Source organism: Talpa europaea (assembly GCF_964194135.1).
Source record: "Talpa europaea genome assembly, chromosome: 12".
In the NCBI taxonomy this organism is placed as follows: domain Eukaryota; kingdom Metazoa; phylum Chordata; class Mammalia; order Eulipotyphla; family Talpidae; genus Talpa; species Talpa europaea.
In genome coordinates, this window is record NC_140079.1 from 90,517,770 (window position 1) to 90,543,168 (window position 25,399).

Here is a 25,399-nt window from a genome sequence, read left to right on the forward strand (position 1 = left end):
GCTAGGGCTTTATATCAATTACAATACCAAGTCATCAAGCAGATGAGAAGTCCCTGGAGGGCAGACTCACAACCCCTGATACTAGAGATGACAGAGCACCTTTTCTAGTTTCACCCCTCCCTTTTCTCTGTGCCCTCCTTCCTCTCAACTGATGCTGTATAATTCTTCTATCAATAAAAAGGTCAGGATCTTGCTCTTCAGCAGCATCCTGAATTATGTAGCCCGCTCCACGACTCCCATTTATCAGTGTGGTGTTGCCCGATGCAACACATGCTGTAACATGGATGAGCCTCGAGGGCATTTGCTAAGTGAAATCAGTCAGTCATAGGTCAAATATGATTCCACTGAAATGAATAGCCAAATTTATAGAAGGTAGAATGGTCAGGGGCTGGGAGAGAAGAGAATGGTGAGTGTTTAATGGGTTCAGAGTTTTGCAAGATAAAGAGGTCTACAAATGGATGCTGGTGATAATTGCACAATAGGACATGCTAAATATTGTGGGACTATAACACATCTAAAAATGATTAAGGGGCCTCCCCTGGTGGCACAGCGGTTGAGCGCTGGGCTGCGAAGCTGCCCACAGCCTCTGCAGCACCGGTTCAATCCCCGGCCACCGGCGAGGGTCCCACATGGCGTGACAGACCTCTCCTGCCACGCCCGCTGCTCCCCTCAGCAGTGTATTTCGTCAGTCTGCCTGTTCTGTTCCCTGCTCTGGCTCTGGTGAATTCTCTCACCCTCCTGTGCTTCTGACTGTACCCAGTGCTTGTATAAATAAATAAATAAATCTTTTAAAAAAAAAATAAAAAATAAAAAAAAAATAAAAAAAAATGATTAAGGTAATAAGTTTTGTCATGTGTATTTTAGCCTAATTTAAAAATTGTAAGAAAAAGAAACAAATGATACTGTGTAGGCGAACACTAATAATTTTAATATAAAAAAACTAAATAGGATGTGATATCCCAAATTGGATCCTGGAACAGAAAAACATCATCAGTGGAAAAACTGGCAAAACCCCAACAGTCCGTAGTTTAATAGTAACAAACCAATGCTAGTTCTTAGTTTTGACAAACACACACCTGGTTAAGGTAAGAGAGTAACACTTAGGGGCAACTAGGTACAGTATACAGGAACTCTCTATACCACCTCTGCAAGACTGTTATGAATCTAAAATTATTCCAAAAATAAATTATTTTGAAATAAATTTGAAAAGCAAATGACAACTTAAAAAAAAAAAAGGTAGAATCAATTCCCCCACAGAAGATAAAGACAACACAAATATATTTGGAAACCTGATAAATCAAACAGCAAAATATGAATTTCTATACACCTAACTATAGTGGATGTGAAATTTTTTGCCATGCTGCTTATTACCTAGCTATTGCCTCATCATCCACTAGTTGCAAAGAGGCCAGATGATGAATTTACATTGCAGTTGTACGTCCATGATTCTGAGTGCATCTTCTACTTAGATCACAAGGTTTCTCAGTGGATCGTGAGAACTTTCTTCTGCCAGCTCATGATTTCCTGTCTTTGGTAAGCTGGTTATACGTTTGCAAGAATCCTGGATGTTTTGTCAGGCTCTCAACTCTTAGGCAGCACATCTCAGCCCAGACAACTCAGTGCACGTCTTCTGGCTATAACACGGGGGGACTGGTATAAGCTCATTTGGGGATACTCTGGCATCTCCACAAACGTGGTGAGTCACTGCAGCTTTGGAAAACCATGTTGAATGTGCTGTAGTTGTTACAGAAACCAACTGGGGGCGGTGGGAGGGAGAAGCAATGGATGAAAAAAAGCCCTCGCTTCATTATGAGTCTCTTTAAATTCTATACTCAATTAAGTGAAAACAAAGATTTACTCAGAAAACAACTAAGTTTTACTTTATTGCCCAGTCGGCTTCTCTTCTGTTAAAGGTCAACTATGTAAAAACTGATAGGACATAGAATGGTGGCAAACACACTATCACTTTAACTGCTTCGCACAGGAGGAAATGACTCTGGGTTTGGTATCTCCTTTCGTCCCTTTTTCTCCAAGCGGTGGTCCAGACCCGCCGGGGGCTCGAGCTGCAGGTGCGGGAGCTGGCAGGCACAGGTGCAGCTGCATTTCCTTTCTCCAAGACCTTTAAGGTCAATCGGCTAGCTCGCTTTGACCACAAGTGGAGCTCTTCTTAATTTCTTTAGAACTTGACTTGATATGAATCACTTACACAGGGAATGGTGCAGACAAGGCAGCTTTATTATATTTTGGGGAGAAAAAAACATGATTCTGTATGGGGGGGGGGAAGAGCCATTGCCACTCAGTGAGCAACACTGCCATCTAGTGGGAAGGGGAAACACCATCAAGCCTGCTCAAGACCAGATAGCAAATGTGAGCAGATTTCAATTTTTACCACAAAACACTTTTAAAAAATTGTTCTTCTATTTTTACCTCTGTAATGCAAAAGTATATGTGCTTTCTATTTGGGGGGGGGGTGGAGAATGATTTTTTTAAAAGGACTAGACCATTAATTTAATTCTCAACGTCCAAGTTAAGAAAAACTTTGTGCTAACCTGCCTTTTGGAACAACCATCACTCTTGCAACTCGTCTAAACAGCAACTCCTGGTTGTGACAGTTTATATAAAAAAACAAAACAACTGTATACGAACTACATTTACTCATTTCCTCTATTTTTACAGTTTGTGGTGCGAAGTATTTGCACTTCACTTATTTGAATTCCTGAAAAAAGCATTAGAATGCACCAGTAACAATTTTGCATAAATCACATAACCCAGCTCTTATTATGACTATACAATAACAGTGAAAGATATTCGTGTGAGGAAGTGGGAATGTTGCTCTTAATGAATAAGGTAATTCTTCTCAAGGTCTTAATTTCTTTATATCCAGGTGTTGTAATAAATGTGATTTGATGATTTCTGTATGTATATAAATGAGCATTTTTAATGAAACACCTGCTTGAAAAAAGAAATAAAGTTGTAAGAATAACATATTGTTAATAACCTCAATCTCCAATCAGCATCCTCTGTTATTACTGAGATTTTAGATTCTGGGTTAAGTGCTCTGCTCTTCGAAATACACACAATGGTTATTGATCCTGCAAATGAGTTCCTCTATTGCAACACTTCTGGGTATATGGCTGGAGGCACTCAATGGTTCTAGAATGCAGGAGTTTGACACAGTCACCATTAACATGTTCTTGGTAAATACTATACTCAGTTAAGGATTTCAGGAAGAACTAAGTTCTGGAGAGAGGGATACAAGTGTAGAGTAAGAACCTGAATTAAGACATCTTCAGGTTGCATTCTGTCAGTAGACACAACTGCATGTTTCAATTCTGAGAACCTGAGATAGTTCAGAAAAACAAAATTCTGAGTGTGGGGCTTCAGCTAACACGAAATTGGATTGCAGTGTTTTTGCATTTCCCAAAGCAACAAGCATTGGGGTGGGGGTGTTTTGAATTAACTATCTGAAGAAGGTGGTGCTTTGAGAGTTAATCTAGACTGTTGCTGGGCACCGAAATCTCCCATAATCCCCTTCACTGCCCTCCCCACCCCAGTCTGAAGTGTTCCGTCACCACATACCCAAGTCTTTCACGTGCTATTCGAGTACCCTCAAAACCAAAACAATAAAAGATGCCAGAGGAGGCTTATATGAACTCAAACATGATGCCAAAGTCATCTTCAAAAAAGTTTATTAGCATGATTAAAAACATTTTCTTGAATAATGACAGAAAGAATTTCTAAACATGAAAGAGTATCAATGGCTATACCTTATAACCAATATTTGCAACCGAACAGAGAGCTTTATTATCAGTCTTCCTTTTATTAAAAACAATCCATATTTATTGGTTCCACGTGAAGCCAGGACTATTGCTTTTGACTGGGAATGAGTCCCTACTGCAATTAAGTATAAAAAAATATCTTCCATATTGGAATGTGACCTGCATTATTGAGTAAAGAGTTGATAAAAATCCTCAAAGAGTTGGGTTTTTGTTTTTTAAAAACATTCCTTTTACACACTACAAAGAAATAATTAGTATTTTGGCTTTTTAAATTCCTACATGATATTTTAGAATGGCGGTCCCCAAAGGTCCTCCCTTCACATAGCTGCGAATGCAGACCCTCTCCTGGGCTGGACATCCTTGGGGTGGACTGAAGACTCCGGCCTCCACGTTTATACTGGTTTGAGAACAAAGACAGCGTCATCCAGAACATAGTAGTCATTATACATGTCACCTTCACACAGGTACGGCAGTCTGGTGAAAGCTTCAATAACAAAACCAGCTTTTCTGAAAACTTCAGGCAGACTATTCACTTGTTCTTCCCAATTCTGTCCCTTGATTTCCAAAATTTCTGACGGTTTCTCCCACTTGCCACCTACTAAAACAAATAAAAACATTAAGTTAAATTCTTGAACAAATAGCTATTTCAGGGGGGAAGACTTTATCTCCCTGGGACTTGGAAGATGCCAGCACCAAGTGCTCTGCTGCATCACTGCCCAACACTCAGGCACGGCAGAGATGAGCCACAGGCGAGGCAGGGCTGAAGGACGTACCTGGCCCACAGGGTCGTGAGTGTCAGTGGAAATGTAGCCCAAGCTTTTCTGGATGCAAAGCCTACACTGCAGGACCTTCTCTGACAGAGGTCAGGACATTACCTTTCCTCAGACTGGCTGAGGAGTAATGGTTAATGGGTTTGGAAACGACTCATTCATACTGAACACTGAGGTAGAGAGTAAAATAAAACCTGAAAGGATTTTCGATAAACACAATGTCACCAATGTAGTCCACTTAGGCCATGTGTTAACCAGAAAATAAAAATGGCCATTTGGAGGATTTTGATTAATAAAAACAGATCATCAGTGTATTTTTCCAAGGAAGTGGCTTTGCTCCCTAACTTTTCAGAACAATTTTGTAAAAGTTCAGTTCCAGGACCAGAGAGCAGTAGATCACTACAATGCACGAGTGGACCAAGCAATGCTTAGGATAATCTGTGTCAGCCTGAAGTCTACAAAATCCTTGCGCATCAGCTTGGGGGGAGAAGGGGAGGTTTCAAGAATACACACCAAGTACTGAGTGCACAATATAATGGTATATATAAATTTGGGGGTGCTTTTAGATGCTGTGATAACGTTTAAATATATAGATATTAAAAATGTTTTACTGAATTCAGATTATCTTTCTCTAAATCAGGAAACATGTAATCAGCAGGTGTCAAGAGAATACATGCTACACACAGACCTGACCCTCCTCTTCCTAGAGTCTTGCTGGGAGGCAAAGCCCAGGAAGCAGCGCCCCTGCCTTTCTTGCTGAGGCAGAGGCACATGATCTCAGCTCAGACACTCATGTGGGACCTGGAATGAAGAGCTAGTGACCCAGAGAAGGGGGGTGGACGCGTGAGGCTCATTCTGGGGAGTGGGGGGAGCCATGGCCATAAGAGGCGGCAGCCAGGACAGCACTGAGCAGGAGACAGAGCTAACAACAGACCTAGGACCACCCGTATCCTCTTCAGATCAGGTTTATAGCGTGTTTGGACCATTTTTCTTGGCCATGATGCACATGAGCCCCCAGCCCTCCCAGTGACTCTGGAGCTACCCTCAAATCCTCCATAAATTCCCTTTTTCTTATGTCAGCCCATCAGTTTCCACACTTACAGGAACCTGACTGAAATTCCCAGGCACCCAGGGTGGCGGGGACAGAGGCAGATGACAGGGCCACACATTTGTTTCACAGCAGATTAAAAAGAGGTGATACTAAACTGGGGCACAACTAGCAGATGGCACCCTACTTATTTTCACTGTACCATGAGGCACAGTCCTTATGTAGAGACACGGCTGCTTCTCCCCAAGTCCCAGCAGTTACTGGCCCAGCATCAGGCACACAGCAGGGCCCCAGGACCAGCAACTCCACCACTCTGTATATTTTTCAAGTCCCAATTATCTGTCAAAAGGTACCCCTTGCTGGGGACTAGTGCCACATGTAAAATAAAATCTCATTCAAGACATCTAACACCTATGAGGATTTGTAAAATCCACGAAAAATCCATCACAGGAACATTCAGAAATGTGCTTGAGGTTAAAATCTCAACTTTTGATGGTGAAACTGAGTTACAAACAATCTTTACACAATTTCAGAAAGTTCCCAATTACGGTTCCTTAATAAAGTTCCTCTCTTTAGTTCTTCCTTTTTAAAAGGAAAACAAAAAAAGCCAACTCTCTTCAAATGCACATTCCCCCCACCACCCACACCCACACCCAGAAATGGCGCCTGTCAACGGAGGGAAGACCATTCTCGGCCTGGAAATCAATCTGATTCTATTTTATGTCGGTAAGATTCTTTTTTTTCTTCTCCATTTTAAATCAATCATTGGATTTTGTGTGATTCATTTAAATTTTAAGCGCTACAAATTAATGCTTAAATGTGTAACATGATAGAAATTATCTAAGGTGATAAACTTCCTTTCTCTCCAGAGAAAATGATGAAAGAATAGCTGAGGAAAAGTTTCATACTAACCTTGAAAATTCCCTTCACTGCTATGCTGCTTTGGAGCAGAGCCCCTCACAAACAGGCTGAAAACACCCCAAAAAACCCCACAGAAACCCACCCTGAGCACAGCGAGCCACTCCCTAAAGATTTTCAAAGAACAAAGTTTCTGAAAAGCTGAATTTCCATAAATTAAAAAAGTACTTGTAAAAACAAAGCTGTCATCATGGCTGCTTCCCTAGAAAACAGAAAGTGGTTCCTGTATCAGTTTTAATCATCTCATCAGTTCAACTAAATCTAGTAATCTCAGATTTGCCCACAAAGTTTGGGTGGTGAAGGGGGCAAAAGCTCTTAAATTTCATTTCTCCTGTCTTTAAAGAAATATATCAAAATGCTAACAGTAATTATTTTGAGCAAAACTATTTTGGCTTCTATTTTCAGTAACAGTGTTTTTTTTCTAATTTTAATTAGTATTATTTTAAAGAAGAATGCTTAGTTTTTTCAGATATGTTCTGACAGATGTGCAGGTAGAGTATCTGGAATTTGCCCCAGGTATTTACCCTACTGTGAGAGGGGAGGGGGAAAGAGAAGAAACAAGACTGGGTTGGAATCAGGCGGCAGGGCCTCCCTGGTGGTGCAGCGGTTGAGCGCTGGGCTGTGAAGCTGCCCGCAGCCTCTGTGGCGCCGGTTCAATCCCCGGCCTCAGGGTGAGGGTCCCACATGGGGCACAGACCTCTCCTGCCTCCTGCTGCTCCCCTCAGCAGTGTACTTCGTCAGTCTGTCTGCTCTGCTCCCCGCTCTGGCTCTGGTGAATTCTCTCACCCTCCCGCGCTTCTGGACTATACCCAGTGCTTGTATAAATAAATAAATAAATATTTAAAAAAAAAAAATCAGGCGGCAGCTAGCCTAGGACTGAAATTGTCCATAATGAGGGATTAAGTGTCAAAGATTCGTTCTGCACTTACTTTTCTAGTGTTTTTTAAAAACAGTAAAGTAACCTTTTAAAATGACTGCCACCATCTTATGAAAGAACCATTCAACTGTGTTTTTTTTTTTTTTAAATCCTACAATGATGAGAGTTTTAAAAGAGAAATTTTTCACAGGAGTAGCTGCGGTTTATTATTCAAACTTCTCTGTTTTGCTCAAGTGTTGCTTAACTGGTGGGGGTAGGGGGGTTTCCTCACAGTCCCTCATAGGAAACTCACGACAACTAATTTCACAGGAGTCAGAAATAAGCAGAGATATGAAACTCCAAAGCTGAAAATTTTAGTTTGCCAAGGAAAGTTGAAAATACTAAGTTCTCCAAGGAAGCGTTAAAAGTCAGTTTCTTTTTTAAAAAATTCTTTGAAAGGACTTGAGCTAGAAACACTTCTATTAATTTTGTTATACTTTGCCGAGCCCAATTCCACATCAAATGCCCAATATGTTATATAATGATCATTATTGTCGAGCATCTGTCTGCACCTGCAAGGGCTCTAAGTCTGGGACAGACATGGGGCCCAGGCCCTGAGCTGAGGGCATGAGGAGGCTGCCGGCTCCCCCTCTCACCTGGGCTACTTCATCAGGTCACTACAAAGCTCACAACTCATTTCAAGTTGTATAAAGAGTAAAATTAAAACACGCTAAGAATGGATTTGCCTATCACATGCCATGATTCTACTTTTAATTCCTCTTTTGTTTTGGATGAGGACCTATAAGAAAAACACTAAGTGAGGAAAGCCCATCTGAAACTGAAACGACTTGGACAAATGCACACAATTACGCTATTTTACAAACAGAACTAGGCAGAAGTCAGACTAAAATCTTGCCAAAAATTTCATTTTGTCTAACTAATACTCTATGACACAGAACCGCTTATCCGCCAAAGGGCCAGGTCTCCCCATTTATAAACACCCGCGTGGCTCTGCAGCCAAGGTGCACACACAATCTCTCAGACTTGGGAAGAGGCATGACGGGTGCAGAGTGTGCTGGGCCCGAGCTGCAGTCCTGCTAACCTCTGAGAAAATGTGCACGGTTTTGTCTAAAGTGTGTGCGACACTGTGGGAACCAGGGTGGCCACAGCAAGAGCTGCCCCCTATTACTGACGTGGCCGAGCAGGGCCAGGCAATACTTTTTGTGCTCCAATGGTCTCACTTCAGCTTCCCATTAACCCCACAGCCAGGTGCACATCATCGTCCCTGTTTTGCTAATAAGAGTGAGGAAGAGACAGCACAGGATCTGAACCCAAGTCTGAATTCTTTATCACAGTATGTTTACCAATCAGACAAAAGCTACAAGGACTAGCAAGCAATGTGCAAGGGCCAGGGAGAACGGGTGCTTAGTGGCAGCCTGGCCATCTCACAGGACCTCTGCTCGGGAACCACAGGTGCCAGAGGCTGTGCCAGGGCTGGCTCCCACAGGTGTTCCACGGGGGCAAGCCCGCTCACAAAGGAACAATTGTTAGATGCTGTGTGTTCCTAGCAATCCCAACCCCTACATGGCAGGAAAAAAATTCTCCTGACCATGCACTCCACCATCGGGGGTGACAGTCGCACCAGGGGCTCTGACACCTCTGAGCACGCTGAGCACAGGGCTCCTGGGAGGCCAGGAGGACAGATGAAGAAGCAGGTTCTGAGAGAGCAAGTGGTCTGCAGGGCACCAGGGAAAGCCTGTGGTACCCAGGGTGTCCACGTGGACCCCACACTTCCCACTCCATGTCGGCTGCCACCTCTGCCCACAACACTGACCCAAGTGGCACCCCCAGGGCCGTCCCCAAGTATCAGTAGGCTAAGGTCAGGAAACACGGGGACCAGAGGTGGGTAAAAGGAGGTGAGGACACTGGCGCTTACACTTAGTCTCATGTGTACATGAAGTAAGGTAAGGCAGAGCAGGACGGGCTGGGCGCCCACCAGATTCATCAGGAAACAGAAGCCGGTTAACACCTGCCTCCTCCACAGGAGTGGCGGGGGAGTGTGTCGTCTCTGTCTCGCAAACGGCTTACCTGGAAGTGGACTACACTTACGAGGCTGTTACCATGGAGTGTTCCTTCTCCGCAACGGGGTGCCAGTCAGAGCCACCGACCAGCCTGTGGTTTCGCTATAGAGCTAACCAGGCCGAGAAGCTGTACTTGGGAGGACCAAAAATTAAGGTGGAGATGGCCCTGGAAAAACGCTACGTGTCCCTCACAGTGAACAGGGTGACCCTCAATGACAGCGGCATCTACATCTGTGGAATAGCCTATAGCAGTTCCGACTCAAAAGCTAAGCAAACAGGAGCAGGGACCATGCTGGTGGTAAGAGGTGAGTCAGTGATTTACTCCAGCACGTGGAATTGTGCTCAGCCCTTTAAGCACACTCCATTACTTACATGCAGAGGTTACGAGCTGAGTTTCCTAGCTCAAAGCCTGAGTTGGTGAAGGGTGTGGTTGGGTTAAAGAACCCAATCACATGAAGTCTGGGTTAAAGAACCATTCTGACCTCACCTCCCAGGCACCAGGAACAAACTCACGGGTATGTCAGAGGCTGTACATGCTACATCCAGACTTAGTGGTGAAGGCTGACCACTTATGTCCTCCTTTCTGTGTATTACCATATTCCAAGTTCAAAGGGAAACATGCTAAATAACTATCAGCTTCTGCAGGAATTGGAATGGTACTACACTGCCTAAATCAAAGCACTGAAAAAGTACAGTGATCAATAAAATGGACCCAGAAAAAGTATGCATATAGAGAATACAAAATTTAGGGAGAACCCAACCGGGGGGTCCTGACCACCTAGGGGTAGCAGAGAACAGAATGGGAGCAGTGTGGCCTGGCTTCTTGAGTTTGTTCAAACCCGTGACAATTTCCTCACTCAAGAGTACACGGATCCTAACTAAGTGAATTAGATTTCAGGAAAAAGGACGTCACATGTTTTGGGGGAAGGAAGACAAGGGCAGTACTTTTTTGGATCTCCTCCCGTAAAAAGAACTCTGGTATGGTGACTACTGAGATCAAGACAGTATGATCTCCAAAACAACTAGTCCTCTGGTTTAATTTACTAGGAATATTCTAATAGGCCTTTGAAACCCCAATGCTCCTTAACCTCAGTTTATTTTTATTGGTAAGATAAATATAAGTGTTTACACACATAAAGCATTTTTAGTAATGCCTGGCTTGTAGCAAGAACTCAGTAAATGTTAATTAGATATTAAAGCATACTCACAACAACATTGGAGATTTGTGTATCTCACTGAACTAGACTTCTATAAAAAATGTTAGCCAAAAGACAAAATGGTCCATAGAGATAAAAGTCTCATAATTGCAAGCTTACATGAAAAGAGATTACTTTAGGAGCAAAAATGAACATATTGCTAAGACAGACATTTTACTTCCCTGCTTTTTCTACAGAGCTCCTAATTTATCATATGAAAGACTTTTTAACAAGTACCAATATAACCACACCTAATGGTTAACACCTAATTTACTGGTTTCACAACAAAAAAATGTGTATTATTTGAATTGAGTACATAGGATAAGCATTTATGGGATATCTCATTGTAAAGTACAGCCTATTCAGATAATAACTACAAATTTAACTTGAAGACATGGCATGTTACTTTATCCCTATCCTAGCATACAGGATGCTTCCTTCAAGAAGGGAGACATTCAGAATGTGACGTGGATTCAGTAATTCCACTTCAGAACTTTATTAGAAAAAGGCACATGTAACGACGTCTGTCCTGTAGGCATGGCAGCATGGTCTCTGGTTATCTTACAGACAGCACCATCTGGCCATGCGTACCGAACAGGTCAAGGTTATAAATGTGGCTTAATGAATATCTAGGAAAATATCCTAACTCCATACACAGACTCAGGGTGACTCTACACACTACATCTAACAAAGGAAAATTTAAATGTCCTTGAACAAACTATCTTGAAATGTTTATCTAACTTAAAATAACACTTTATATAAAAAGTGGTCATAGCAGTATGACAAGTAATTGGCTGCATTTTTAGAAATCTTTTGTTTTAAAAATGCGTAATCTTTTTTACATACTACAAACTGGTGAACTGGCTTTAACTACAGAATATACTTGAGTGTCTTTTGAATCAAGTGACCTGGAATACATTTTTATATGAATATGGCCAAGCAGAAGCAGAGAGTTCACTTTTACACCTCTAACATGTTGCTTCAGTTACACTTTATGCATACATATGCAATGATAGTTTCAATGGTGACTGTGGCTCTTTCTGTTTTTGTAATTAACAAAGAAACTAAGGTTCTCAGCGTGGAAATGAAGAGTCTCCTGGCAGCTCTCTTATTCCTGCTCTCTCTCTACATTATTGGTGTGGCTGTGGTCTTCATAGTCCTCTCCAAAGTAAGTCACATCTCCTGCTTGGATGTCCTAATGCCATCAATGTTATCATAATGAAATAATTCCCATCTCTCCACATGTGAACCTCAGAACTAGTTCCCCTAATTAACATCTTCCTTTGCATCTGCAGGAAACACCACCTGCAGGAGAGGTCTGTAGAAGCAGCATAAATTTTCATCGAATTATTATTAACCAGAGTATACAATTTACAGTGTTTCTTTGAAACACAGTAATCTGGTAACAAGAGAGCCTTCTTTGTAACTACTTTATATGCTTTCTGGAGGGAAATGCCAGAGGACTGGGGTGGGAGAAGATCTAAGACCAGTCTTTAAGAGCAAAATGGGGTTGGCTGCTTTTAAATGTATTTTTCAAAGACCTTATGTTTTTAGAAAGAGTATCTCCTGACTGTTCATAAGCTGTAAGAGGGGATACACAGTGTTTTATTAAGATTACTATAAATCCTACAATCCTAACAAATTTGAGCTGTTATTTTATTGAGAAAGGCATCTTAGAAATGACATGAAAATCATTAAAGTTTTATTGTACATCACTAAAGTATTAAGTCAGTTGAATCTTATTCAGGCATAAAATACCTGCCAGAATTGTTTTGAGTGCACAAAACTCATAAGTTTTTTTTTTTCCTTTTCTTCCCGGTAGTCAAAATCTAACTCTCTAGGAAAGAAAGAAACAGAAGACTCACTAAAGGTACAGATCAATCTTGCAATATAGCTTTTAAATTGTGACTGGTTGTAATTATTTCAAATCTGAAATATTTTAAGAAACAGAGAACATCATGGTAACTTTAAAGCACAGATAGTATTTCCTATTGTTGAGAAACTCAACCGTAATCTGGAATGGTAAACTATGATTTAATCTTGATAGTTCTCAACCATAACTTTTACTTAATATACTGAAAATATTAAAGAGTTTACTGTAGATGTGCTGGTGGGGGGTAGTTTCTGAGACTGATGGTGTAAAGAAAGAAAAAGCTTTGATGATGTTCAATAACTACTGCTTCTAGTCTCACGAGACGTTTTTTCCTCTTTACATTTCTAGAAAAAGAGTGTTCGGCGTATTTTTCAGGAAATTGCTCAAGAACTGTATAATAAAAGACATGTGGAAACAAACCAACAACCTGTAAGCATAATGTATCAATAAGATGTAACAGATATGAAGCATATTTGACTGAAAAAATTAAGCTGTCAACAAACTATCAATAATCAAGTCTTCCTTTAAAAGAGTCTAGAAAAGGACTTTAACAAAGGGCTTTTTGTATAGGGTCTGCCTTGATAAATACATAACAAAGAACAGCTGATGCAATATTAAATAAGGACCAGATTGGCAGCTTTGTGGCATGGAATCTTTCAGAAACATACTGGATGTAGGCTACATTTTCAGTACAGACAAGGATGCTTCGGTGGATTAAAAACTACCTTGTACAGTGTCTTGCATGCAGTAGATGTTGAAACATTTGTAGATCAAATCATATAGGAAACATTACCTATTACTAATAAGGCAGAAACAAATTCACATTAGAAAAGCAGGTAATGAAAATTAAAAATGAGTACACCAGTCTTTGGGACTGGAGTGACACACCTTATCTATAATACATCTGATAATGTTTCTTTAGAGTCCTAAAACCAGATGCTGGTTTTAGAGCTAACAGAGAAGATACTTGCTTTCCATGATCCATGATCAGATTGCTCAGATTTAAATGACATGTATACAAAATAATGAATGTATATACTCGTAAAGATAGTCTTCTCTTAAGTAGCAGAGGGCAAATGCATCAGGATTCTGACAGGTGTGTTTTTTTTAAAATCTGACTCTTAAAAATGACTTTCATCCAATAGAGAATAAAGTCTTATTCAATTCATTCTTTAGTGTACACAGAAATATGTAAAGAAGTGATCTAATTACCTAAGACACCACTCTGAATAATAATTATTGTCTGTTCACATTCTTGTTTTATTGAGGCCAGAGTATCTTCTTCAGCAAAAGTAACTGGCTCGGAGACAGGACTGGGAGCAGGGTTATGACAAGTTCTAAGGCAGGGCTTTGCAATGGCATCTGAACAAGAAAATTGAATTTCAGATTGATCCCACATCTTACTCTAAATATAGTGGTAACTTTCCCTTAAGAGTCCTGGGAAGGTCCTCAGAACCCAGAATGCAGGATGGCTAGTAGTTTATAGGCTGCTAACAGATGGCGTCATTGGGTATATAACCTTAAATATGGCTTCCTGATCACTATTGCAGGAAAAAGACAACACTTACGAAAACAGAAGCGCACTTTCCAACTACGAAAAACCATAGCAAATTTAATTTTCAGCAGTCATGGCAGTGTTAACGGACGTAAGCCCATAAGGGCTTTAAATAAACAATCAGAAGTAAATGGAAGACAACCGGCTGCAAGGAAGGGTAATGCCATGGAATAAGGAAACTACAACAGTAATTACCAAAATATTAAAACCAAAAACAATGCAACTGAAAAATTCTTCCTTTATTTGCTAGGAAAATTTTAAGAAGGCTAACATTTTAAAAAACTTCCATTTTTGTGACCTGTATTTATGTACTATGTATATCCTGCATTTGCCTGATCCTGAAACGAGACGTGTGATGACTGTTACCCTGGAGATCGGAAGCACATCACATGCCTGAGTCTGAGTGGAAGCGCTGTCACTGCAGGTTGTGGAAGCGATACGACAATGAGACTAGGTTGGAGGAGGAAGAAAGTGCCAAAAGCTAAGTTAAAGAAAATCCACCTTGAAAAGCACCTTGGAGCAAGTTATTTCCTCTAGTATTGCAATGGGTGATGCAGAGCATCACATACAAAATCACCGCCTCATGCTACCTCCAAAGTGACTGGGACAGAAGAGAGACTAGAGAAGGGCTATGATCCCTACAATGAATAAAATCCAAAGCAGAGGGCGAAACAGAAAACGCCTAAGAACAAATAAGCCACCACCGACTCTAGATGTCAGTGTTGGGCCAAACAAACAGCAGAGGAAGGGGCGGGCAACACAGGGCACTTGCCTTGGCAAATCTGATCTTTCACTAGCTGAGGAACTATCAGCTGAGCAGCTGGCTACAGCAAAGTTGCTCGTGAAACTCATTACCATATCACTAAAAAAGACATGTTATACAGACTGCTCTTTGAAATAATCCACGTAAAAAGTTTATTAAAATACCCACAAGTGTGCATTATTAAACATAACTTACAACCCACGATATCTATTTCATTAAAATATTTCTTTACAACTGGTATTAAATGAGATGTATTTCTATTTTTGAAACACAATATAGAATTTTTAAATATTTTAAGATCCCTTTGAAAGCATTTTGCACCGATGGCTTAAGTTGGTATCTCCAATCTTCCTAAGCATGTATGCCAGGAAAAATAGAAAAGGGGGGGAGGTGTGAGCACATGTTATGTGTGCTGCTGTGCCCATGGTACATACATGGTGGGTGTGAGAATGCACATGTACATTTATATACATGTGCATCTTATATATGTACACACATGTGCATCTTATACACAAAAAGAAATTAAGCAATTGGCTTAAAAAGTAATATAAACAGAAAAGCTAACCTTTTCTTCTCTACCCCAAAATAAATTGTCTTGTTTACTCCTTAGGGTATATAACTTCATTTTGAGACTACTGACTTAGTCAAATATATGAACTTTTAGCCCAAATGGAAAAATGGTTAAGTACTAAAACCATCAAGGTGACAGATGTAGTGTTGGATTATTTCTAGGCTTCATTGTATTTTTGGTACTTCTCAGACTGAAAATATACAGTTCTGTGTATTACTAACAACGAGATAAAATCCCTAAGATAAACTAGTATTTGACTCACAGTAAGTCTTTCCCAATGCATGCAAGGACTATAATTCAGGCTGATTTTTAAACTGAAATTTGGAGAACACTTTCCAAAGAAAGCAATCACATTCCCTTCGGCTATATATAGGAGAACCTAATGTGCATATAACATGATTCAATCTCCTACTCATCCCTCTTAGTCAAGCTACTGAATGCAATCCTGCTGTGCCATCAAAGCCTCTTCTGCATGCTCTCTAAGGTCACGCTGAACTCATTCTTCCCACACCACCATGGCCACACTCCCACGCTTTTGCATACACTATTCCCCTGCCTGGGTAAGTGCTTCACAGCTCAGACATCACCTCCTACATGAAACTTCCCTGACTCCTGCAGCATCTAACAGATCTGTCCATCTCCAACCCCACAACAGTTGGTCATATTTCTTGTCAGATTATCCTGCCGTTGTCTGTTACATTTATTTTCTGCACTATTCTGTTCTGTTTTTTTTTTTTTTTTTTTTTTACAAATTTATTTATTTATACAAGAACCAGGGTACAGGCCAGATGTGCAGGAAGGTGAGAGGATTCACCAGAGACAGAGTGGGGAACAGAACAGGGAGACTGACGAAATACACTGCTGAGGGGAGCAGCGGGCGAGACAGGAGAGGTCTGCTGAGTCATGTGGCTGCTCCCTGGCCAGGGATCAAACTCATGCTGCAGTGGCTGCCGATAGCTTCATAGTGCTGAGACTTAACTCCTTGCACCACCAGGGAGGCCGCAGAGGAATTTTTTTTTTTTAAGATTTATTTATTTATGCATACGAGAGCTGGGGTACAGGCCAGAGGTGTGGGGGGTTGAGAGGATTCACCAGAGACAGAGTGGGGAACAGAACAGGCAGACAGAATAAAATACACTGCTGAGGGGAGCAGTGCGCAGAGCCCTGCCAAGCCATGTGGGCACCTCCCCCTACCCCCACCCCAGCAGGGGGCAGGGATCAAAGTTGTGCTGCAGTGGTTGCGGACAGCTTCATAGGCTGCATCTTAATCCCTTGCGCCACCAGGGAGGCTCACTATTCTGTATTTTAAGACTAGAAGCATCTTTCTTATTTATTTTTGCATTAAATTAAATAATTTAAGATGCATGTATGTGAACAATGTTTCTATAGAAAAATATTTTTTTCCAGCATTTCAACAGAATTAGAGCACACTTCCCTCCCCAGCCATCAACCCTCACCCCTCTCCTAAGGACTGCTGATTCCCTAACAGTATTCACTTTCCTGCTAACTCAGCATCCAGAATTTTCACTGGAAAGATTAAGCTATAACATTCTGTTTAGATTTGTGTTTCCCAGGACAATGAAAATAGAACTAACAGAGACAGAGGTTCTAGTGTCTACAGACACTCTGCCCTCTGGACGAGCACTCAAACCACATACCAAAAAATGTTAACAGAATTTTCAGAATAAGTGATTTCTTTCTCTCTACTATACAAAGAAGTGAGAGAATCTGAAACCCCTGACTGACAGGCAAACAGTTACGTCTCTGTGGAGTCAAGTCACATAAACCAATGGAGAATGCACGGTCTTTGAGAGTAAGTTAAAATGCAGAATGAAGGGGGCTCCCTGGTGGCCCAAGGGATTAAGACGCAACTCTGATGCAATCCACAGCTACCGCAACATGAGTTCCATCCCCAGCCAGGGAGCAACCCACATGGCACAGCAGACCTCTCCTGCCTCGCCCACTGCTCCCCTCAGCAGTGTATTTCAGTCAATCTGCCTGTTCTGTCTTACCACTCTGTCTCTGGTAGATCAGATCCTCCCACCCCCCACGCCTCTGGCCTGTACCCCAGTTCTTGTATGCATAAATAAATCTTTAAAAAATAAATAAAATGCAGAATGAAGACATTCAAATTCTGGTTATTATTTCTATTAAAAGTTTCATGGGCAGATCAAGGAGACACTGACAAATATTTCACAATAAATATTTTGGACTGTAAACAAAAATGCTCAATAAAGCCACAAAGTTTTAAAAAGTAACCAAATAGGATGGAATGGAGTACATTCAACATTTATCACACACTAACATTGAGACAGATAAGGCTGCGCAATCTATACATTAAATCATTTAATCCTCACAACATACCTCAAGGCAGGCTTCAACTCCGTTTTTACAAATGAGAAACCAAGTTCAGTGCAAGGCCCAGTCATGAGGGCTGTATCCAAAAGGCAACACTGAGGGCACTTTCAAACAAGGGCTAGTCCTCACAGCCCCAACTCTAGTGAAACAAGTCCAGACAGAGACCTGCTTATTTCCATTTAGACTGATGGAAGCTTTAAGACTAAACACGTAGGGCCTCCCCTGGTGGCGCAGTGGTTGAGCGCCAGGCTGCGAAGCTGCCCGCAGCCTTTGCAGCATGGGTTCGATCCCCGGCTGCCGGTGAGGGTCCCACATGGCACGCACACCTCTCCTGCCACACCCCCGCTGCTCCCCTCAGCAGTGTATTTTGTCGGTCTGCCTGTTCTGTTCCCTGCTCTGGCTCTGGTGAATTCTCTCACCCTCCCGCGCTTCTGACTGTACCCAGTGCTTGTATAAAAATAAAATAAATAAATCTTTAAAAAAAAAAAAAGACTAAACACGTAATCTAACCAGAACAATGACCCAGAAGTGGGAAAGTCACCAAGGGCTACCTCTCAATTAGTAAGGGCCTCGCTGGTGTCTCTGGGGAAGCTCTACCAAACTTTCAAAGAACAGGTAGCCACCAATGCAAGTTAAACTGTTCTAGAGTATACGAAGAAGAATGACTTTTTAGAGTCAGTGTGAACACTGATATCAAAACATGACAGATAACATCTTTCAAATAAATAATAGATCAGATACAGACCAACTATCATCAATATTAATGCTTATTTATTTAGAAATTTTGTAAATACAATCCAATGATATGTTACAAAAGGATTCTATCTTCTAAGCCCAGAAATGCAGGGATGCATATATATTAGAAAAAGTGTTATTAACTGAGTAAGTTAAAAGAAGGGAAAAAACAGGGTATCTATCTCCAGATGCTAAAAATGCTAAAAATTAATAACAATTCATTATTAATTTCTGACTTTTTAGGCTTTTATTAAACAGGCCTTTTAAAAATATTTTCAAGCCAAAAGACTGCATTATACTTTAAGCAGAAGCATTTTCACTAAAGTCATAAACAGGGCAAAAGTGTTCACCATTTTTTAACACATTCTGGAAATAACTACCAATTCACCTTAACAAAGAAAAGTCTAAAAATGAAAAGGAAGTACTTAAACCATCTGCAGATGCTACACCTGTGTATCAAGACAACAAGAGATTCAATCAAGAAACTATTGGCAACACCAAGTAATTCATTAAGGTAAATGGCTACAAAATTGGTACACACATGAAAATCAATGCTTATGTATGTGTACATGACATCCAATTTAAAATATGATGGAAGAGCCATTTGTGATGACATGGATGACCCTGGAGAATATTATGCTCAGTGAAATAAGCCAGACACAGAAAAACAAACATTGTCTGATATCACTTATAGGTAGAGTCTAAACAGAGTCAAGCCTATAGAACAAGAGCTCACAAGGCGGTTGCCAGGCTTCCAATGGTAAAATGAGTAAGTTCTGGGATCCAACCATGGTGACCAGTTAATACGGTATCATTTACTTCAAATTCTCACCACACAAAAAACCTAATTGTGAGGTTACATTAAGTGCTAGACTTGTTAATCATTTCATGATGTATACTTATGGTAAGTCATGACTTTGCACATCTTAAATACATACAACTTTTATGTGTCTATTATGCCATATTAAAGTTGGGAAAATTTTTAATTAAAAAATATGCAAGAAGAAAAATTCTGATTTTCAGTATCTCTTCCTCACACATACACATACACCACTAAGAAAAGTTGTTCAGGACCTTTATGAAGAAAATGTTATATTACTAAGAACATAAAGAATTAAATAAATTGAAAGACACAGCTTATTATTAGCTAGGAAGATTCAATACTACCTCAATTAGCCTATTTAATTGAATATAGGGAACTAGACAAACTAGTGCTAAAGTCAATGCACAAAATAAATAAGCAAAAAAAAAAAAAAACTAAAAGGAATTGATTGAGGGGATACGAGGGCTATGATAATAAAATATGTAACAAAACAACAATGAAAATTATTTGGTCCTGGCACCCACATAGAAGATAAGTCTTTTTTTTTTTTTTTTTTAAGAGAGGCATGTTTATTTATTTATTTAGTTAGTTTGTTTGTTTTTGTTTATACATGCACTGGGTACAGTCAGAAGTGCGGGAGGGTGAGAGAATTCACCAGAGCCAGAGCGGGGAGCAGAGCAGGCAGAAGGACCGAAGTACACTGCTGAGGGGAGCGGCGGGCGGCAGGAGAGGTCTGCGCGCCATGTGGGACCCTCCTCCGGTGTGGCCGGGGAGCAGCCGGGGATTGAACCGGCACCGCAGAGGCCGCGGGCAGCTTCGCAACCCAGCGCTCAACCGCTGTGCCACGGGGGAGGCCCCAGAAGATGAGTCTGAATAGAACAGAACCAAACACATCCAGAACTTTAATAAATGACTGAAGCAGCATTTCAAGGCACTAGTAAAGAATCACAAGCAAGGCTATTTGGCAAACTCACTCTTCAATGAGCAGCCAACCCCTAGGGAGGGTTCATACGTAACCTCACACCTTATTTCAGGCTTCTTCCTGTTAGCATCTCAGGGTGGCCCTTCCTGAGCGCCCAGTCTATAACATCACATCACCCAAACCCAACCCCCAACTCCAGAAGCCCCTTTCTTGCTTTCAGCAGCAACCTCCCACTTGTCTGTGGCCTGTGCTCATCAGAAGGTACACTACTCGATCGAGGGCAAGGACAGCAGGAAGTTTGGCTCAGGGTTATCTCCAGCATCTAGGCACTCAGTAAACACTTTAAAAGAATGAAAATATTCTATAGCATAAGAGCACTCGGCAGCCAGTTCCCCTCCACCTTCACTCTGAGCTCCACCCCACAGTGTAAACAGGATCAGGCAGAAGAGCCCTCCTCAGACCTGAAGGGCACACCAAGAATTATCTTATGCTTGCTGTGGAGATTTCTGGGAAAGGTCTTCCTTACTGAAAAAAAATGTATGGGGGAGAGTATCTTCTCTTTCCAAGGTTTTGTCATACATTTATATACATCAGCCATTTTGTAACTTTGAGGGAAATGTCAACACATGGAAGACTGAAAAAAAGAAACAAGCTTTAAACTTTGACAGAACAGTTTATCAATAAATCAACCAACCTGGAATCACTTTTCTAAAATCAATTTTAAATTTTTAAAGCTACCGATAGTTGTTTCTTCTATTTTCTTAAAGAAGGAAGTCCTGATGCCTACTTACACAATTGCAAAGACTTGGTAAGGGTGGTCATTTCACTATCATTTATAAAGCAAACTGCTGGTTTACCTAACAGTACATCAGTAGGGCCCTCCTGAAGTAGAACTATCATATATCCAACTCTATGCTGGCAAATGTTCACCAACCAGCCTGGAGAAGAGAGAGGCTGTCTGTAGCATGTGCCAAGACCCTGGGACAAGAGCTCCTACCACGTCGGTTTCAACGCTGGCCATGTTTCGCAGCCAGATTCCTGCCAACAGACCAGTCCTCTCACCAGCCAGTAAAATCAGCTCTAGCAAACCCCTGTTTATACCCAAAAATGCTGCAGATACACATGTGCTGGTAAGGAATAATTTCCTGGATATATTTAAGCGGTAAAAAAACAACAAAAGGATTTACAAAGGATTTTAATTATGTATCAATTTTTCATGCACACACATACTGTTATTTGCATGACTATCTCTGAGGAATATTTAAGAAGCATAAACAAGATTGTAGAACTGGAGTGAATGGGAACTTTTTCATTGTAGACCCTCTTGAAAGCTGTGTGAACTCTTGTGACCACAAATCACCCTTGTATAAAAACCCATTTTGAGGGCCTCCCCGGTGGCGCAGCGGTTGAGCGCTGGGTTGCGAAGCTGCCCGCGGCCTCTGCGGCGCTGGTTCGATCCCCGGCTGCTCCCCGGCCCCGGAGGAGGATCCCACATGGTGCGCAGACCTCTCCTGCCACCCGCTGCTCCCCTCAGCAGTGTACTTCAGTCCTTCTGCCTGCTCTGCTCCCCACTCTGGCTCTGGTGAATTCTCTCACCCTCCCGCGCTTCTGACTGTACCCAGTGCATGTATAAACAAAACAAACAAACAACTATAATAAATAAATAAATAAAAGCATGCCTCTATAAAAAAAAAAAACTAAAAAAAAAAAACCATTTTGAAAAACGTTACTAAATTTTCATTTTTGCAATATATTTCTCCTTTTCTTGATTACATGCTTTTCCCCTGTTTGATGCTTAAAGCCATTCTCACTAGATTTAATAACCCCTGACCAAAATTGGGTCAGCAAACCAAACAAACTGAAATTTTTTGGTTTTTTCCAAATTAACCTAAATAACAAAATTGCCCATGGCTCAACTTCAAGATAAAACAACCATTTGGCTGCAATTGCTTTTTGTTAAAAAATCATAGAAGCAAGTAGGCAAAGCACACTCAGATACCTGAAAGCAGTCCGGTACTCACGAGCACACCCAGACCACTTCACACTTCCCAGTCCGCACACAGCGGCACATGGAAGTCATCAGGACTTAATTAGTGACTTAGAGAAGGGAAGCAATAATAGAATGCTGCAGAGCAGTCTGCAAAACATACAGATCACTGAAGGTCACCAACAGCAACAAAGCTGTTTGTCTCAGGTTTTTGCGAGTGTCACTGGCCAGACCCCTTGGACTCAACAGCAACTCTGTGCAACTACAATCAAGGAGCTTGTTTTCAACCCTAATGCCCCCTTGTTCCGTTTGACTTCCTCTCAAACTTTTAGTGTGAGAAACACGAGGAACTAAAATTCATGGTGATGTTGATGTTTCTTCCCCTGCTCTTCTACCTCCTGCTATGCCAGGAAGTAGCATTAAAGTTCTGTCATGTGGCTGCCCAACAGGACACAGGAAGCCGGAATCTTACAACCTGATGACTTATGATTGCAATGCAGAGACAGAGCTGAGACTTAATTATACAGGGAACAGCAATGAAATAAGGCCAGGCCGCTGAATTATCAAGGAGGACATTTATTATTGCAGTTTTCATTGTACATCATAGATACAGGTGAGGACTCGCACGGTAGCTTTTTCTTTACCACGTCAAATGATTCCGCGCGGAAATGTGTAAATGGAGAAGACCGGAGGGAAGATCTGTTTTCTTTCCCACCTGCTCTATTTAAAGAATTCTCCACTTCCTCCACCATCAAGACAAATCTAAAGCTATCTGGTAAAAGGCCAGCATTTAGTCTGAAGGGGTAAGACCTCAGGGGTAAAAAGTAACAAAAGCAGCAAGGAAGGAACAAATGAGAAGTAACACAAATCCTCGGTTCTAAGCAAACATGAACATTATGCCTTAAAACACAGGTTTTTATAGATACTTGACAACAGATTTTGGTGTTTCTAAACTATCAATGGATTTTTTAAAGATGTCACCAAGCTCTCAGTTTTTGAATCCAAGGTTGATCTAGACAGTGATCAAGAAAAACTAAAGAGGGCCTCCCCTGGTGGCGCAGTGGTTGAACACTAGGCTGCAAGGCTGCCCGCAGCCTCTGCAGCACCGGTGCATTCCCCGGCCGCTGGCGAAGGTCCCACAAAAAAAAAAAAAGAAAGAAAAACTAAAGATTTAAAATATTAAGATGCATTCCTTATATACTTTTTATATTACTATATATTAACTTATGAAAACACAAAAGGCTGAAAGTCCTAACTTTCAACGAAACCTAAAATGCAAAACACATAAGCTAAAACCATGAACTAGTAGGACTACAGCCAGAAGTCATAACAATGTGAATATTAAACCATTTCTTTTAGTATATTCTTCATTAAATATTACTGAACAAGATGATGCAATCAAAAAAAGTATCACATAAAGGACTGGTATGTGCTACAACAGAAAACGTCTTCAAAGAGGAAGATCAAACACAATTAACCACAGTTCTCATTTTTAGAGCCTGGGATAAGAGATATAAAATATGAAAAAGCTACATTCAGCAAGTATGTATGGGTAGATTTAAAGGTATTACTTATTGCTTGACTCAGTTTATAAGTGAATAAATAAATAATTCAAGCTCTACTTGAAGGCAGAAAACAGACACATTTTAGGTTTTCAACCTCAAGCAGGCAGCTTCAGCTGAGTATTATTACCACTGCTAAGGAATACTAAAGTTCTGTAAAATCCACATTAAGATGAACATTAACCAAGGTGATATTATACATGGGTTAACTGTATTCTTTCAAATCCCAGGCTTTTCCGTAAAACAGAATCACAAATTCCAATAAACATCTATGCTGAGGAAGAGCGGCCTGACCACACTTACCGTTTTCCACATAGGGATGAAAGGGTAAGACCAGGGCAAGGATGACTCTGCCTCTGGTTGGCTCCAAGACACTTCTGATATCTTTTAACAAAGTCAGGGGCTGATCACAGCGGTCCAGCAAATTCAAGCAGCTGATGACATCATACTGGAACCCTGTATTCTGCCATTCATTTATACCAAGCACTCTGGAAAAAGTCAGAAAAAGTAAACTGTTACAAACCCCCTTAAGCATATCTTAAAAAAATAATTGGGATGCCAGTAAAGGCTCTAATTTTACCTTTTAAGTCAAAGGAAGTTTAAGATCTTCATTTATAATTTTTATTTGTAGTAATAAAATGGCCAGGCTAAAGACAGACAGCAGTCATATTTCTTTAGATTTGGCATTTCACTTATTTCCAAATCTCAAAACATAAAATTTCCTTTATAAGAATTAATCATGCTTAATCAGTATGAAGATATAAGGTGATAAAAATGGTATAAAGCATCAAATTCCTACATATCAGCTAATGAACTAAGATTCCTTCTTTCTACAACCACTGGAATTTAATCATAAAATACATCATATATTCTTGTTTTCTATTCTAAGGCGCCCTTATTTTTAAGAATGATTGAAAGTGGTATTAGATCATTCCATTTATAACCCAAAACCTTTTGAGCACATCTCTGTTCCCAAGAGAAAGAGAATATTTCATACTTTAAAATCTTTATACAGGAGTAACTACATAGGAAGAGATGGAGCGCATGAAACACTACTAAAAGTTGTTAAGTGAAGAGCATAATTAACACATCACTCAGCCCTCAACATCTCCTTCCCTCTCCCTTTCCCAAAAAATATTTCCGGTCCTTTACAGTGTTTTGTCCTCAAAAAAGAGTTCTCACAGCAAGTCTCTACTAGCACACCATGAAGGCAATTCAATTAATCACTCCTATTTGGTTATAGCAAATTTTGAAGGACAGGAATACATGTTCTAAACAGGAAACTATGGCTTTATTTTTTTTTTTAAGATTTACTTATTTATTTATTAATTAATTAATTTGTTTGTTTGTCTGTTTATACATACAAGCACTGGGTACAGTCAGAAGCACGGGAGGGTGAAAGAATTCACCAGAGTCAACGCAGGGAGCAGAGCAGGCAGAAGGACCGAAGTACACTGCTGAGGGGAGCAGCGGGCGGCAGGAGAGGTCTCGCGCCATGTGGGACCCTCCTCTGGTGGCCGGGGAGCAGCCGGGGATCGAACCTGCAGAGGCTGCAGGCCGCTTCGCAACCCAGCGCTCAACCGCTGCACCACCGGGGAGGCC

General features: G+C 40.9%; 2 protein-coding genes across 6 annotated transcripts in view; one reads left to right on the forward strand and one right to left on the reverse strand.

Annotated features, from left to right (window-relative positions):
- Positions 1-4,171: 4,171 nt before the first annotated feature.
- Positions 4,172-25,399, reverse strand: part of METTL9 (methyltransferase 9, His-X-His N1(pi)-histidine) — a gene marked incomplete at both ends in the record, with an annotated part of 47,507 nt that continues 26,279 nt past the window's right edge. For 2 of the 5 annotated variants that reach the window (XM_084250425.1, XM_084250424.1), the window contains one exon: positions 4,305-4,377. In XM_084250425.1, the coding sequence (XP_084106551.1) occupies positions 4,305-4,377 (73 nt within the window). Of the gene's footprint in view, positions 4,378-24,100; positions 24,286-25,399 lie in introns of all 5 variants that reach the window. The other 3 variants (XM_084250423.1, XM_084250422.1, XM_084250426.1) reach the window with 3 other exon arrangements.
- IGSF6 (immunoglobulin superfamily member 6) lies at positions 6,257-14,128 on the forward strand (the record flags this gene model as incomplete). The annotated part of the gene is made up of 6 exons (XM_084248503.1): positions 6,257-6,323; positions 9,416-9,757; positions 11,710-11,816; positions 12,471-12,518; positions 12,870-12,950; positions 14,072-14,128. The coding sequence occupies 6 exons, from the start codon at positions 6,257-6,259 to the stop codon at positions 14,126-14,128; spliced, it is 702 nt and encodes a 233-aa protein (XP_084104629.1).